Source organism: Eufriesea mexicana, unplaced genomic scaffold (genome assembly GCF_001483705.2).
Source record: "Eufriesea mexicana isolate 0111107269 unplaced genomic scaffold, ASM148370v2 scaffold6846, whole genome shotgun sequence".
NCBI lineage: Eukaryota > Metazoa > Arthropoda > Insecta > Hymenoptera > Apidae > Eufriesea > Eufriesea mexicana.
Window position 1 is genome coordinate 298,315 of NW_016914693.1, and position 17,990 is coordinate 316,304.

At 45.7% G+C, this 17,990-nt stretch overlaps 1 protein-coding gene and 1 non-coding gene across 2 annotated transcripts; one reads left to right on the forward strand and one right to left on the reverse strand.

Moving 5' to 3' along the window:
• The first annotated feature begins 529 nt into the window (after positions 1 to 529).
• Positions 530 to 1,707, forward strand: LOC108552475 (GS homeobox 1). Its single transcript, XM_017907041.1, has 2 exons — positions 530 to 794; positions 909 to 1,707. Exons 1-2 carry the CDS (start codon positions 530 to 532, stop codon positions 1,679 to 1,681), a joined length of 1,038 nt encoding a protein of 345 aa, XP_017762530.1. The 3' UTR covers positions 1,682 to 1,707.
• A 9,600-nt stretch (positions 1,708 to 11,307) lies between these two features.
• Positions 11,308 to 11,379, reverse strand: TRNAP-UGG (transfer RNA proline (anticodon UGG)). Its single transcript has one exon. It is a non-coding gene; the product is annotated as a tRNA-Pro (tRNA).
• Between the last annotated feature and the right edge of the window lie 6,611 nt (positions 11,380 to 17,990).

Sequence of the window (17,990 nt, forward strand, 5' to 3'; positions counted from 1 at the left end):
AGCCACCCGTCGAATTAGCGTTGCGAGAAAATGCCCTACTCGGTGTCGATCCCGAGGGAAGCACGCCGCTTGGTCCCCGCGCGCGTTTGGGGTGACTCGAAAGGGGCACCCTCGAGAAAGGGCGGGGCCCCGTACAAAAGGGGCCCCGAAGGAAACCAACCCCTGGGTGGAGTTAGCACCCCGTATATATTCTTGTGCGGTGGTCTTTGGGGTGCAGAGCACGGTATACTAGCGAACTGCGAGGATCTCCACGTCTCTGTACCACTCACCGTCCCGGAATATCCACTCGAGACGTTCGAGGGGTTCAGAAGGAGAGTCTTAAAAAGTTAGCGACGGCCTCGGTGATATTGGACGATACGTTTGATCCGCTTTAAACGGCCAGGTGATACCCGGTGAATCGACGAGAGATTGTGCACAACGACGCTTAAGTGACCGCAGTACTGTTCAGTGTTTCGAGTACGAGTGTTGTTCAATTCGATCGAGGAGGATCGCGCCGAATTCCACGTGCAATAGAAGATAATTCGACGACATGTCGCGAAGTTTCCTGGTGGACTCGCTAATTGGGAACAATTCGCCACCTGCGTATCCGTTGCCCTATTACGGCAACCAATTGCCGAGCTATATGTTCAACTTCTTCAACCTGGGACTAGGCTACCAGCCGATAAGACCTGTCCCAAGACCACCGGCAATGCCAGTTCCGGTTCCAATTAGCCCACCCGCTCTGAGAAGCCTGCCTCCGGTACCTGGCCAGAGTCCTCCATCGCCTTTAAACAGCTGCACGAGCAGACTCTCCGGTAAATATCACTCGCTGTTTCCCGCGAGCTCGAATTTCTCGCAAACGTTCCGCCAAATGACCCGCGAAATGTCCCACGGAAATGTTCCACGCTAACGTTATCGCATTCTTAAAGATGTTTCAGCACCGAGCGAATCACCTTCGCGTAATAGCACCCCGACACCGCCGCCAAAGTCACCGAATTCCATGAATAACAGCTCCAAGAGGATCCGAACGGCTTTCACGAGCACTCAATTATTGGAGCTGGAGCGCGAGTTCGCATCCAACATGTACCTCTCGCGTCTCAGGCGGATCGAGATCGCGACGAATCTCAGGTTATCCGAGAAGCAAGTGAAGATCTGGTTCCAGAACCGACGGGTCAAGTACAAGAAGGAAGATCTGCCGTCCGGACAGACGCAGAAGTGTTGCTGTCTGAGGACGTGCGGGAAGAGGAAAGAAGGTTGCGGCGACGACTCGTCGAGCCGGAAATGCGAGCAGGAGGACGAGAGATCGGCGAAGGGCGAGAAGACGGACACGATCGACAAGTCCGTGGACGCGATCGGACACGAGGAATCGTCGAATTGCACCGTGGATCGTTTCGAGCAATCGATCCCTTTGTTGGCCGTCACGGACAGCTCGCTGCGGCTTCCGCCGGAAACGGAAGAGAAATTAAATCTGCCGCGGGTGAACGCGATGGCCGATCGTGTCGGTTACGAGAGGGACGTTCGCAATTTGTCCAGGAGCTCGAAAAGGAACATGGTCGACGTGTCGGAGGAATCGGACGATAAAAAGAGACGGATCGATGGATCCTCCGCTTATCAGAGCGCGATTCGGGACACTGCTGTCGGGCCCGTGTTTAGGGGCATGGGGTGCACCAAGCACACCGTGGAAAGGATCGTCAATTCGTAGGAAGATAAAATACGGGTCCGAGATTGCGCCTGTCGCGAGGCTCGCGTAATCTTTTCCAAGATTACATTGGTCCCAGAGCCGCCATCTTGAAACGTGCACGAACCACATCGCTGTAAATACGTTCTACGAGCCTTGTAAATACTGTAGATATATTTTTGTAGGAAGCGCAGGTGGAAAGATCGCTGTATATTTTGGATATAATTTTAAGGAGAATAAAATAGATCACTGGAATTTATCGCTGGCCTTCCACTTTGAATACCTTCCGGAATACTTCGCGTAATGGATGTCGCTTTTCCCTCGCGATATATTTTATTTCGCCAGGATGCGACGTTCTTTGCGTTTGTTTATTGGCATTACGAAACGATGCTCGAGGAACCGTGCAGTTTCGCCGAAATTTAATAGGCGATGAGGATCGATGGCTGTGGACTTGAGGCCGCCATGATAACGATCTCGGCGGTACGCTCGTACGGAGCTCTAACTTTGCCAGTCCGCGAGAATTACGCGTTAAACGGCTGGTAATCGATAAATATTTCATCGCGTAAAACACGATAACCCTTCGTGCCAATTTCGCGATGCGATTTAGAGTTCAGTCCCGACGATATGCTCAGTGAATCATCGCTCCACCACCGGCTATTGATTTCCGCGCGAGTTATTGCGGTAAGCTCGTAGGAAAAAGTAGCATTACACCGTGCGGATTATTTATCAGCAAAAGGTGTACGGGGAACAACGTTGCCTTTATCTATCGGGGTCGAGGTGTATCGGCAAATTTATTGGCGGTACAAATCTTCGTGGCAAAAAAAGTCCCTTAGTCCTGCAGATATAAAATATAGTTTCGAGCGAAAGGTCGACGTTCGATACGAGCCGCCGATAAAATCGAAATGCAAATACCTGTCTCTACCGATGCTAGCGAAAGCGACGAATTCATTTGACGGAGGTTCGTCGTGGATTCTCATAAATAAGCAAGCGCTTGTCAACCTTGACGGCCATTAATTCTTACTGGAATTACAAACGTAACAGTTACGTAGTTTAGATTATAGCATTATACAGATTTCCCGATTTCGGTAATTTTATAAAATCGGTGATATTCTGAGTGTTCACGACGCGCTTTGTCCAATGACTTTTCGCGAAAAAGAATCGCGTTTACCTGTGCTTCTGTTGGTCAGCACTCTCATAAATAGGCAAGCACTTGTCAACCTTGACGGCCATTAATTCTTACTGGAATTACAAACGTAACAGTTACGTAGTTTAGATTATAGCATTATACAGATTTCCCGATTTCGGTAATTTTATAAAATCGGTGATATTCTGAGTGTTCACGACGCGCTTTGTCCAATGACTTTTCGCGAAAAAGAATCGCGTTTACCTGTGCTTCTGTTGGTCAGCACTCTCATAAATAGGCAAGCACTTGTCAACCTTGACGGCCATTAATTCTTACTGGAATTACAAACGTAACAGTTACGTAGTTTAGATTATAGCATTATACAGATTTCCCGATTTCGGTAATTTTATAAAATCGGTGATATTCTGAGTGTTCACGACGCGCTTTGTCCAATGACTTTTCGCGAAAAAGAATCGCGTTTACCTGTGCTTCTGTTGGTCAGCACTCTCATAAATAGGCAAGCGCTTGTCAACCTTGACGGCCATTAATTCTTACTAGAATTACAAACGTAACAGTTACGTAGTTTAGATTATAGTATAACAAATTTACCGATTTCGGTAATTTTATGAAATCGATGACAATCTGAGTGACCACAACGCGTGCTGTCGATGGCCTATTCGGGAAAAAGAATCGCGTTTACCTGTGCTTCTGTTGGTCAGCACTCTCATCAATAGGCAAGCGCTTGTCAACCTTGACGGCCACTAATTCTTACTAGAATTACAAACGTAACAGCGACGTAGTTTAGATTATAGTATAACAAATTTCCCGATTTCAGACCTGTGCCTCTGTTGGCCAACGTTCTTATAAATAAGCAAGCGTTTGACAAGCTACATGGGCATGAATTCTTTCTGGAATTACAAATGTAAGCTTGGTTCAACTCGCTCGAGTTATCTGTATTTTTCACTGCAAGCAAAATCGAGAAATTTTTTCGATGAAATTCCATCATGGACTCTCATGAATAAGCAAGTGTTTAACAATCTTGACAGCCATTAATTCTTCCCGGAGATATAAATGTATTGGAGCGTTGTTCAACTCGTGCGACTTATCTTTATCTTCCAAACTCCGTCGACGAAATCTCGCTATGAACTACCATAAATAAGCAAGCATTCAACGATCTTGGTGATCATTAATTTCAGTCGAAACTACGATTGCAGAGGTCGTTTAATTCGAGATAATCAGCTCGCCAGGAGAGAATTTTCCGACGGCCAGTTGCGATAAATTGCAGATTCTTATAAATGGACAAGTGTTTAGTAATTTAGATGGCGAATAATCATCGTCATAATCAACGTCATTTAACCCTTTGCACTCGAGGATTTTTTGACTAGAGAAGAGTAGAATATCAAAGATTCTCTATTAAAACACTGACGATACTTTTTCGAGCAGTAAATAAAGAATTGTATAATAATAGAATTGTAAAATTATTTGACTTCGATACCTCGCACACTGTTACATTGCATTAAATTTGATATATTAAATAATATCGATCTTCCAAATTTTATGAAATGGTGACTGAAGCTCACCTCTCGAGTACAAAGGGTTAATTCCTGTAACTTACTTTAATTCTTTACGACGTACTACAAAATCGACGAACGCGACAAGATTTTCGTCGTTGATTCGATTAAGCAAGCAAGGATTCAGCAAGTCTAATGTCTATTAATTTCCTCCGAAACTATGAAAGTAAAGTGACATCGTATTACTCGCATTAGCCCGAGTCTCCAAGACTTTCACGAAACAGACGAACTTGGTCGGCAAAGTTCCATCGTGGATTTCCACAAACAAGCGAGCATTCAGCGACCCCGATGTCCACTAATTTCTGCGGAAATTAGAACGGTAAAATGGCGCCGTTTAACCCGCGCGAGTTATCGCATTGTGATCAGCTTCCGGGGAAACAATTTTCCGACTGCCAGGTCGCGATGAAACGGATTAGGGGGTCCGACGAGGAGCAGGAGTCGCAGAGAGGACGGAGAGGAGGAAGGACAAGAGGTTGTAGAAGGATCACTCGAAAGCCAGAGTCGCGATGACCGGAGCGCGGCGCCATTGTCGATGGGAAATCGGCCGTGATGCCGTAAATCCTGGAAATTTGTCAAGAGGCCCCCACTTTGGGTTAAATTTAAGGTAAAACGTAGTTAATGGTGTTAAGGAGCGAGACGACAAAGGCCCGGAGGCACTCTCGCATCCTCGTCGATCGACAATGGGACACTTGTGTCGACTTCGTGCTCGCAGCGGGTGTGCGAACGTGAAAACCGGCTGCCTTTTTTTTTCTCTTCGCTTCTCGTCGTCCTGGGCCCCATTCACGGATCTTCGACGAACTCGGAGGTTCTTGCTTGCCTCGTTCAGCGGCGAGAAGAATGAATGGGCCGGAGACTGCGGGAAAAGTCGGAATCAAAAAATTGTCAGGTTCGCGAGTCTGCTCGCTTTCTTCGTTTCCCTCTTTCTTGTCGAGAGAAGAGGCTTCTCTTCGCGTGAAACGCAAGAGCGGTCGGTGCTTTTGAGGACCCCGTCCGTTGGTTTACAGGACGTTTAGTGGTCGCTGTAGCGTTCACTCGTCGCGAATTTCGCGGTCCTTTAACGTGCATGCCACTTTAGTTCGAATTTGATGGAACTGCTCTTTCGAGAGGGACAAATTGTCAGGACTCGGATCGATAATCCACATAATCGCGATGTCTCTGTTTGGATAGAAGTATACTTTATTTACTCGTTTATTTATTTATTTACTGCGAGAATATTCGGACAAATGACTATGTTTGCATACTTGAGAAAGTATGAAATAATATATCCGATAAAGCTAATTTAAAACTGACGATAAAAATAAAGGAATCTAACTTTAACACGTTCACAACGGCGTTTACCACTGGTGGCTCGCACTTGAATGTTCCATCGGAACAAAAGTTCAGTGTAAACTTTTTATTTACGTAATATGTCTCCTTTTTAATTGACTTACACGACTCAAAATATAAAGGTTAATACAGGTAACCCTCCTATAACACGGTAGATAGGTTCACAGAAAATGCCGTGTTGTATGAGATCCAGAGCCAGTACAAAAAGGGGGGTTACGTTCCGGAAATGTACTGAAAACAATTTTTTTTTAATTCTACATAAACAACTTAATTTTTATTAAAAATATAAATGTATGTACAACACGAAACAAAAAAGAGACAAAAATATTATTTTAATTTAACGCAACTTTAATTTAATAAATTTCTTGGTCACTGCTCATGTTAAAGTACAGTGCTGTACAAAGGTTCTTGCAATTTTCTTATTATGTTAGAGTGAAACCGTGTTATAGGTTGCTGTGTTGTAGCAGGGCTACCTGTATATTAAAATAGTAGCCTGGGGCATTTGAATACAAGCAATGCATGAAAGCGAGAAATACAGAAACCAGCGTCAACGTGAACGTGTTAAATTAATTATAATTATAAGATATTCTTGATCTCTGTTGGAATATGTACATATTGTACTAATCGTGACATCTATTACATTATATGTAAATCTATTTGTATATTCTCAGGCGATTAGCGTGTATTCGTTCTACAGTTCGAATTCTTTCCTTTGTCTAGATCGGACTACCGTGTCATTAACACTAGGTTTACGGACGCTATCTGTATACCTATTTCCAAGGACGCCTGTCAAATTGACAGGTAAAGGAAACCACGCGCCTTTTCTTTTTAACGATTAGTTTAATTTAAAAACAATTATATATTATATTAACAGTCTTAATATAAGTTAACTAAATCTGTTACCATCGTATAATTGGAGCAACCCTTCCGTCAAATTGTAATGACTATAACAATCCAATAGGATTTTTCTCTCTTATTTATTTAAAAAGATTAGCTCACCACGATATTAGTCGAAAATGTCAATATAATAATTGAATTTCTCAGTCAAATCCTATTAGAATTGTAATGGCTATAGCAATCCAATAGGATTCTCCTCTCTTATTTATGTAAAAGAATTAGCTCACCACCGTAAATCTAGTGTTAAGGCGTGTACACAAGTTTAAACATAAGCAAAGTTGATTGTCTCCGAGATAAATTATATTTTCGCTGGTGAATTAAATATTCTATGATGCAGAAGCTCTAGCATCACAGGGGGTACTATTGTATAGGCGGTTAAAGAAATATAGATACCAGGAGAATAGCATTTCGCGTTCACCTTTAATTGCATAGTCCAATGGAAATTGTCGTTGCCATTTACTCGGGAATTTTTTCATCCGTGGAAAAATTTCTTTTCGCGAAAGTTCCTCGGAACGACACGAGAATCTCGGGCATGGGAATTAGTTAGCAAACGTTCCTTACCTCGCGAGATGTATAACGATGCATTCTGTCTTGCTCGTTTCTCTCGTATTTCTCTCTATAAAAGAACTTGTTTTTCCCCGCACGAAACAAACTGACGAAACGGTGCACTGCAGTCCCGTAATCGCATTATCGCTTTAGCGTGCAGCGAATTCTCCGTTCTCCGTTCGTCTCGTTTCCAAAATGCGATTTCCCGGGACACGAGTAATCAACTTACTTATCGTACCTTTCACGTCGGGTCCTTATTACGATTTAAGGCAAACTCGATGGCGGACTTGTACGCGGGGGCTTCCTTTAATCATCGAAATAGCGTCCAGTTCTGTCTCGTTCTTTCTCCGATCATCGAGAAGCTTGCAGCCCGACCGTCGGTGGTGCAATTACGACCGGCGAATTCTGTATCGACATAAATGATTCTGCGACTGCAGCCGGGTTGCAATTCAATTTTCCAGAGCCTCGCGTGTTCAGCCCCGTCACGCCTCAAATTCAATCCGATCTCTGGTAATGCAAGCGATATGCAGATACAGGAAGCGAGCTCCTTTACAAATCTATTAACATTTGAACCGTGCTAAAGCCAACGTGGCCTGGACAGGCAGGCGAGAGTGTGTGCGTAGATAGGTGGATTTCCAGGGACGCCGGGAATTAGCGGGATTTCAGCTAACGAGGAGTCAGATAATTGGACACGTTTCGACTTTGTGTCATTGAAACTTAGGGAAAGGGATTTAAACGGACCTTGGTAGCTGCCGGCCAGACAGCTCGCGGCTCTCTAATGTCATTAAACACGTATGCTTCGTGGCGTTTTCAGCGCGACGCGTCGCGAGGATACGCTCGGAACCGTGAGACACGCGGAAAGTTGGCGAGAAACCCGTACCGATCGACTGTTGCTTTAATCGTTTTAACCGCGGCAGAGCGGTTATGGTATTCCATTAGCTGGAACACAGCCGCGTCGACGATTATGTCCCGCTGATTACTATTGGAATTGTAATTACGTGGCGATACGCGGTGATTGCCATCGGCCTCAGCCGTATCGGTGAACGGCCAAACGATATTGCAATCGATTCAGCGTTCTTGCCCGACGAGAGGGAAACGACTACGTTGAATAATTCAGCCGATGAGAAAGATCGGCCTACCGGGACGTTTATTCCCGATAAAGCGACGGCGAGCTGTCCTCGCGGAACAGAAACGAATAGCCAGGCGAGTTCCGATGTCCGATGCGTTTCCAGTTCTGCTCCGACTATTCGTCGCGCTGTCACGGGTCCACTCCGTGAGTGGTATTAATGAGTTCCAGCGGTTCACGGGGATACTGGAGAAAAGCCGTGGTAGAAGCTTTTGGGAAGGGAAACCGCAACGGTTCTCGCGCCTGGAAACAACGATCGAAACAACGACGGGGTGGAAAGAGGGCGAAGGGAGGCCGAACGAGGCCGGAAAGGGACAAACGAGAGGAAGGGAGAGAGACGGTCACCGTGGAAAGGGGACGAAGCGAGAGGTTGAACCGAGGCTTTCCGGTTTCCGCAGCGCTAATTCATTTCATCTTATGCGCACTGAAGAGGCGCTCGATCAACGTTGAAAAGAGTCAGCGCGACAGCACTCGAGAGCCTCGCAGAATGGCGGGGGTTGCCTCGGCCTCTTCAGCTCTCGTCGAAGGGGAGGCACTGGTGACAAGACGAACAGAGAACCGACACGACGGTGCGGGCACTCGAAAGTTGAAACCGTTTTTTCGTGTTTGCCAGGCAGACGGACAATGGCGAGACGCGGTTTCAACGTCAACGCCGGTGATCCCTTTTAGCTGCAACGCGAGCGCTGCACGAGTGCCGTAACGAATTTCTTTCACACGGAAAGAACGTTCTTTCCGCGATATAGGGAAGAAGAACTGGACGTGATCCTTCGCGTGCATATAGGAATTGATTCGAGTCGAGCGTGGCAACGTGAAATTTGAAAATTCGTCAAAGATTTACGCGGATTAACGCGTCCATGTCTGTATCGCGGTCCGCGGTTTACATACACGATGACGAGAAAACATGTCGTGTTTGTCACGCTTAGTCCAATATTGTTATGTACGTACCTCGACGTTTGTACATACATGCATCTTTGATATCGCCGGTTCACGGACGTCGCGAACTCGATTACGCGATAGGTTTTAAGGTCAGTAACTCGTGCCGCGTTATTATCTCCCTTCACGACCCCGGTTAATTTACGTGCACAGCCTTCTGAATATTTATCGCAGCGAGCCTCCGGAATTTATTTCATTCGACGGCACGTTCCACATTTGCGTCGCGTGTGTCATCGATTACGAATCGTTTCCCGTGTTTCACGATTCGAATTGAAACACGTATCACGTGCCACGTTCGTGTCTACGAAAATTCCACGTTTCCGTCCTTCCGCGCGTCCTAGACAACGCGTTATTACGGGTCGCTTGGGTACCAGCGCGCGCCATTTTGTTCCTCCTCTCACCGACTTGGCGGCCGCCGCCGCCGCCTTTCGATGACGACGCACAAAAGCTAAACGTTTTGGAGAAACGCGGAGATCTACGATCGTGCACAGCTTTCTCATTGTGAGGCAGAGCCATTGTGCCATCGGCTGCATTACCAACACTGTTAGCCAGCTCAACTACGCTCGCTATGCTCGGTCAATGACGCGAGAATAATTTCGCTGCACCGCCCACAAACACGGAAATCTCTTGTCTGAATTCGATTTGAAACGCACACACGATTCACGGGCAGATTCACGAGAATAGCTCGGTGGTCATCGACAACTTGCGAACACGAGGACATGTCATCGCCGTGGACCGATTCACGAATCGACAGGGACTCTATTGGCACTCTGGCTAGGGTCGCTTCCTCGTCGAAATTCCATCTGCGAAAAGCTGGCGAATTGTTCCTTCTCGTTGTTACGACTTCACCCAACATTTTCCATCGTCGGATTCGATCCGAAGAAGAGAATCTTATCTACGAGGGAATTTCTTAAACTCGAACAGACGGGTTGTCCGTTGTACGTATCTGGAACAGCGACTTCCGCGAGGTGACCCGGTTTACCGAGGCTTCCAACGAAGAATAATAGAGACAGAGTTTCGACGAGTCATTAGGCGATCGTTACACGTGGCAGGTGCCTCGCCCTGTCGCCTTACCTGTGTATCGTTTGATTTTCCTGTTAGACCGTGAAGCACGCGTGTCCCACGCATCTGCGTGCGTCTAATTCAGCTTTCAGGAAATTACCCAAGGCTCTGGCGATTCGGTTTAACCGGAAAACGTGGCCGACCGTGACGTCGGATGCTTCGGTGTTCATGGCGCCGAAGGGTTAACGATCGAGCTCGGGGAAAAAAGACTCTCGCAATAATTGCAGGTTAAACTTAATTTCCCAGTTTTTAAGTTCCACCTGCTTTCCCGTCCGTGAAATTTATTCGTCATTCGATCTCGTTTATTAAACGAGTGGTGCTAATTACGTTGTTATAGTTCCAGTTCGAGGCCCATTATTCGCAATGTAAACCTAACGTTCCTTCGTTCCTCGTTTTAATCATGGAATATAACGTAGGACATAACCTCGCACGCGCGTGCACGCATAATATCACATTTGCGACTGAGATGACTGTCAGGTAGCGCGGGGATAACAAAATAATAAAAGACGGAATGCAAATGAGCATCTGCCGCGACCGTGGCGCGGATTGATTTACGAGCTACTGCTGCTGGTAACTGTTTAGTCGACTCGTAGGTATGCGATGATACGCGGAAATCTCGGCGCGGAGGATGTTGTGGATGCTCGAGGCATGAAAATTTAATGCTTGATAAACGGAGCGTACACGAGTTCATTTTTGTGCGAGTTCATTTCCCGAGAACTTGGAGAAAAACAATTCGTGACGAATTCGCTGAGGTAATTATTCCTCGACGAGCGATTAAATAATATAATTCGAGTAAATTATTCTCCATCTTTCCGTGCTTTTCTCCAAGCTTTCGCCATTCGATCCGGAAAGTTGCAAGCTCGAGAGTGGCGGCGGGACAGTTGCTCGAAACGCGGATGAACTTCGCGGAAGAAACGGAGATGCACTCGGCACTGCTGAGATATGTCTTCTGACCGGAAAGCATCGTGTCCTTAAATCGCAGGACGCGTTCGTATTACGAGCGATACAGGGTAGTGGCAGGTAGCAACGACGAGGAATGCATCGGTGGTCGGGAGAAAAAAAAATTGGGCTCAGCCGGGATTTGAACCCGGGACCTCTCGCACCCAAAGCGAGAATCATACCCCTAGACCACTGAGCCTGTTGAGAAAACTCTGCCTTATTACGGACTATAACGGGTGAGCGTAACACACTTTCGCGATCGCGGATCAAATTAATCTTCTCGTTGATATATCATCCTCGTGTTGCTATGTAAATTCACCCTACGATCGATCCTTCGATCAGAGTAATTAAAATCCCGCGTTTCGTGCGTGATTTTAATTCCTCGATTGACGGACGTGACGCTCCGTAGGCGTGTACCGGATGTCGATAATCAATCGTTTAATTAGTGTTACAACGGCTAATGACTTTGGCGATCATCCATTTAATTATTTGTTAATTACGTATTAATTATTCGTCTGGGACTGACGCGCGGAGAGACGTGTCCGTGAGCGAAAGTGCTCACGGACACATCGACACGTGGACCAGTGTGCGCAAAAAGACGTGTCTTCACCTTCAAGAAGATATTCCGAAGCGCTTGGCAACAGTCGTAGACTAGGTGCAACGAACTGTGGAGCAGAAGTAGCACGGTCTCTTATCTCGCGTGTCGAAATCTCGAGTGCCTGATAATCTCAGCCACGCGATTGCTTTGGAAATAATTGCGAGTCGATAATGGCGGCTGATTTTGGGAGATTCTGTACCTATTATTCCACGAAGAAACGCGAAGAAAGGATTTTGAAAATGTCTACGGACGAAAGAATGGGCAATTTAATTAAAAATAAATAAAAAGGTAGGAATTTTTAAGCAGGAACATGGTGGAAGAGTTACGTAGGATGCAATTGAACACGATGACAGGGTTATAATCTATTTAAAAGGATTTTAATTTTGATATCGTTCTTCGTCATACTGTCAGTACGAAATTGCCAGTCACGTAATAAGATATGCACGGTGTACCAGTGCCATATGCAAGCGAATAACTCGATTACAAGGTACACCACGCCATCTTTGATCTTTAGTTACATCGCGATCTCAGCGATCATTAAGTATGTCCATCGGTTAATTGGATAAGCGAATGAAACGATGGAAGCCACTGGGTGGTTCAATTTCTTAAGAAAGTAGGTCGAATCGGTTGGAACACGTTGGCAAACGAACCTAAACTGAGTTGGATGCCAAACGAAGAACAGAAGTCGCAGAGATTGATAGCGGATCGTAAAGTCTGCGCGTTTCGTCCTATTTGTCACAATTAGCACCATGAAATGGCTACTTAATTTCGGTCTCCCCTCTCGTGGAACGACATTCTCTTTGCATTGCTCGCGGTGATGTCGCAAAAAGGAAAAAAGCGCGTATTGTGTGCGGCCACCTCGACGAACGAACACGAAAGCACCCTTTGAACAGGCTACAAACCCGTCGAGCAGCCTCCAGCTGGTCACGAAGGGTCGGGAGATTTGTAGCTGTTCCATGATTACACACTAGCCTGAGCGAGGCAAAATCTAATCTACTAGCGGCTTACTGGATCCGTCGTCTCGATTGCAGTAGTACCGGTGAAGCCAATCGAGGAACCTGGATACAATCGAACGAACCACGCGGCCAATGACGAGGTTCGATCGACGTGGAATTCGTCGGTGGATACCTCTTGCGACATTTCGTGACCGCAGATCCAGGGACATGGCTCGTGATGCTTCTCGTTAGCAAAAGTGGAGGGTATTCCCCGTGGTTGAAGATTGTTTCCTCGGGGTTGTCCAGGTATTGATTTTCCCTAGGACGCTGAGCTAGACCAGAGATCCGGGTTAAATCGTGTCTTACGTTCACTCGATTTCTTTATTCCCGGATCAAGGGATAGGCATAGGAATTTTCTGCGCAGAAGACATCGGAAACGTTCCGATTCGTCGATCCTCGGAGTGACCACGCGTTCCAAGACGTTCCAAGATGTTCCAAGGCGTTCCTGCGCGCCTTTTAACGTCACTTTAACGGATCCCGATACCGATCTACCGATATTCCCTCGGCTGGGGGCAGACTTTTTTCACGGCTATTGGTGAATCGGCTGGGAGGAAATCCGATCGAGCCAACGATTGGCTGGCTATTGGTACGAAGAAGAGGAACGACAGCTCGCAGGATCGAGTCCTCTTCTTCTCGGAGATCGAGCAGCCTGTCCTTAAATCTCGTCCAGTCACCGCGCTAATCCTCATTTAACACCGGAGTCTATCGGCAGGATCGAACAGCGGGATTAACTTAACCGTTTCGGCAACAATGGGGCACACGAGAAGACACCACTTAGCGCGGGCTACACCTTCGTCCGACGGTATCTTGATCGGAGCCAACACAGGTTCTGGGATCTCCTGTAAAGTTGTCAGTCCTCGTGGAGATACGTGTCAGCGTAGGCCATTCTGTAATGGAAATTGAGTAAGGAATGCAATTAGCGGGAACACTGGGCCTACGAAAGCGACAATTAGTGGTGACACGCTTGACAAGCCGCCGGTACTTAGACAATGCGATAATAATGATCGTTATCAACGGAATATCGAAACGGAGATAACTGGAGCACATTGCCGCGCGTTAATTAATCGACAACCCTTTGATTCACCGACAGCCAAGCGTTCGATGGAGTCCCCGATATAATTCTCCACGAAATAAGCTTTTCCGCGCACTTTTCCCTTTTACCCTTTTCCGTCTGCCTTTCACGCGAGATCCACGTTCTTTTGGACACTAACGAACGCTCGCAATTTGCGCGACGTTCGATTATCGCGAGGAAAGTAAGCGCGAGATGTCTATCGGAGGAGGCCGTACACGCGTGGCAATTATTCGCGGCGATGAAAATCGTTAACGTTTCGGGATTAATTAAACGAACGGGTCCGTGACGTTAGAATCGACGAACGGTCGCGTTACACGCGACGAACACCGCCACGTTCCAAGCGCTGGCCCGTTAATGAGGAATTTGCATAACATTAGCCACCCTTCGACGGCGAATTAATGTCCCTCCGCGACGGTGACATAATAGCGGGACAATGAGCATCGGTCGAGGGGACGACGGTTTAACCGGCTATAAAAAATCGTGCCCACTTATGTCTATGCTAATTTTATCTGCTAGCGTGACCAATCGCGCCATTAAATCGGCCTCTCGTGGACAAATGCGGCATCTATGGGACGGGAGTTAATTGGAAGCGTCAAATCCAATGTTGCTACAAATGTGCACGATAAAGGTATGAAGTTTTTTCGCCGGCTCGAATAATAGGTTCGAATAAACGAACTTTAATGGAGGCGCAGCCCGTGAACGAGACCGTGGCACGTGAAACCAGTTCGATTCCCTCTTTCCCGTTAAAATCCTAATTAAAGTTCGAAAATGGCAACGTTAACGCGCTACGTTCCGCGAGAGCACTTTTTTAGTCCCGTTGACTTTTAACACTAGTAGCTGAAAGCATCGGCCAAAGGCATAATTTTCCTCGTTACCATTTATGTATTTGGCCGCTTTCGTTCCCCCCTTCGCGAAATCAGGGAAGGTAATTTAATTAGTTCAGGACTTTCCCGTTTGAGCCATCTTCTGGAAAATAAAATCCGGCTTCGGTATAACGACGGCCATACAATTACCTTCCCTCTTGACTCCGCGATGCTTTTCCTACTTTCCGCCCGACGCGACGTCTGCTGCTAATAAATTCTAGATGATAACCCCTTTCTTGGCCCGCGTCTTTTCACCACGCTATCTTCCCCGTCTTCCTCGAAGACGCAAGTTCCCTCGAGACACTACATAAAATCGCGATACGAGCTCGCCCCGCACGGAAATTCGAACGAATGACGAATTTCCCGGGCTTGGAATTTAATTAAACTTTAAATTGAAAATTCGAGTCTCGAATCGTTTTATCCCGGTCGCGTAGCACGTTTCGTTTTGTCAACGGAACATGAATTCCACGGTACGTGTATCTCTTTGGAACGGGATACGTAGCGAATCCCGTGGAAAAAGCGGAAAGAAAGAAACAAGATGAAAGAGCAGGAAAATTCGTAGGAAAAAAGTTTTTCATACTCTCGAGCTTTCCCATGTTTTTAATTTATTTTTTCGTTATTACGGGCGCTCCCTTTATTAGAAGGGGTTGAAAGGTGCAGTAAACTTGCGACGCACGTCGCGAGGCAATGGCCGTCGTGGACTAACCTACATTTATTAGCTTCGCTTTTTCGTTGCGACTCGTGTTCGCGTTACCCTGTGTGCCTTAACCACTGATAGCCCAGGGTACGAACGTTGGTTGCACACGCTTATTAATCGCGTACGGGACAGTATTATATTGCCGGCCATTCGTTGTCCGTGGGGGCGAAGTTGCAGCCGCGCATGATTTATACCCCGATGGAAGTTCCGCGCGATTATTTCGACAGAAATTCCAACCGCCCAACGATGATGATTAATAGGTCCGCGATCAATCGACGCTGCCTTTCCTGGATGTTCATACTTATACACGAACTCGTATATCGTAAAACTTTATGATTTCCCCGGGGATGCACGCGTGTGACCAAGGTCGAGGAGAATTCGCGAGGCGTCGCGGAACAACGAAAGCCAGATCACGGGGTCTCCAGTCGCGTGTTCCAGCGGAATTCAACGTGTCCGATGTTGGTGAGAAATTCGCGAGAAATTCGCGAGAAATTCGGGGGAAATTAGGGAGAAGTTTGGGAGGGAAAGTTGGAGAAACGATTCTCAAGTGGAAGATTAAAGTCGCGCAGCCACGCGTCGAGGAACGATTGCAGCGAGGAGATTGGCCGATTAAAATGGCGTCTGTAATTAGGAGCGAGGAGGCAGTTTGTTCGGTCAGGATTCTCAGTCGTTGCAGGAACTTCAAAATTCCCCGGTGCTTCTTAAACGAGAATACTTTCCCGACGCTAATCTCGACCGCTGCCACGATCGATGTCCCGGGATTCTTTATTTCCCGTCAACTTTTAATTCCGTTTCCGACCCGACCTTTCGATACTTTCGTCGTTGAGCAACTCTCGCCGAGGTTTAACAGTTTCCTTCACCTTCGCCTTCCAAGTCTCCTCTGCTATCACCGATAAGGGACTACATGGCGCGACGTCGTCACGCTTCCTCTTCATAGCGTCACTGTTTATCGCAGATTGCTTTGCCTCCGATAGCTTATCGCGTGGCTAAGACGAGACCCGGGTCTACTGGCAAAGCGACGCTCGATCGACCTATTTTCCTCGGTTCGAGGGTCGAAAGGTTGTCCCGCAAGGGCATGCGTCCCGATGGCCTTTGTTCGCGAAATTCAACCCCGAGTTTCGCCTCGAAAAAACCAAGGGGAATGCCGTGCCTTTGAGAAATATTCGACACTGGCTATGCCGTGATTTTTCATAGAGATTGCGTACTTTCGACTCTCTTACCTCGCGTCACATTTCTTCATGATAGCATGAAACATTTCAAAATTACGTATCGCCATTATTATATTGGAATTCGATGTCCTTGGATCGATAGAGACCTGTTGAAAATGTCAGAAGAATCTTGTCAGAGTTTTATCTTGAAGAAATTATAGTCAAGGACAATTCGGCCTCCACTTCTTCGGCATAGATCATTTTGAAAATTATTCGAAGGTTATGTCGTTGGATTCTGGGCGGCGCAAATGAGTACACGATTTCTTGGAAATCTACTCAAGAGTAGAATAATATTAATTATTAACAATAACACGTTAACAACAAATTGTTCACAATGTAAATTAATAATAAAAGTGTAAAAATTAATAACTTATTGGATATTATTTGAACTTACAGCGTACTTGCGTAAAAATCTATCTACAATTTACAAGAAAATTAATAAATTATTGCACCGATTGTTAATAACAAATTGTTCACAACGTAAATTAATAATAAAAGTGAAATAATTAATAAATTATTGGATATTACTTGAACTTACAGCGTACTTGTGTAAAAATGTATCTATAATTTACAAAAAAATGCATAAATTATTGCACCGATTGTTAATAACAAATTAATATTGTTAATAACAAATTGTTTACAATGTAAACTTTCAGTATATGTAGAAAAATTAATAAATTATTGGCTATTAGAGCAGAAAGATGACAATTATTGGAATCGGCGAAGTTCGGAAATTTTCGCCGGTCTTCGGCCGATCGGCGGCTATATAAGGAGCGACGCGCGGCTGTTCGAGCCATTTGTCGGTTTGACTTCGGAAGGTCCGCGTTAATATTCTTTTTTTTTGTTTCAGGTTTTAATTATCTTCTTTCAGATTCTATTTCTTTTATTCTAGGTTTCATTGTTTGTGCATTCGAATATTTTGTACAATATTCGAATGCTTCATCGTTGGTTTATTTGTATATCATCGTTGGCTAAATCAATGGCTATTCAGTGGCCATTGTCCATTCTCTTAAATAATTTAATAATAATTCTTTGTTTCAGGTACTAATTATTTTTTGTTTCAGGTTTTAATTATCTTTCTTCTTTCAGATTCTATTTCCTTTATTCTAATTTTCATTGTTTGTGCATTCGAGTATTTCGTACAATATTCGAATGCTTCGTCGTTGGTTTACTCATGTCTCATCGTTGGCTAAATCTTTCCTTTCACAAATTTTACGACTTCCGTTCGATTTGTTTTCGTTAGAGCGTTCGAGTGTTTCGTATAATACTCGAGCGCTTCCTCGTTGGTATGTTTATATCTCACCGTTGGAATGTTTCTGGCTCGTAGTTATGTTGCTCAGGTCTCGTCGTTGGCTTGCTCGTTCCATTTGGTTATTA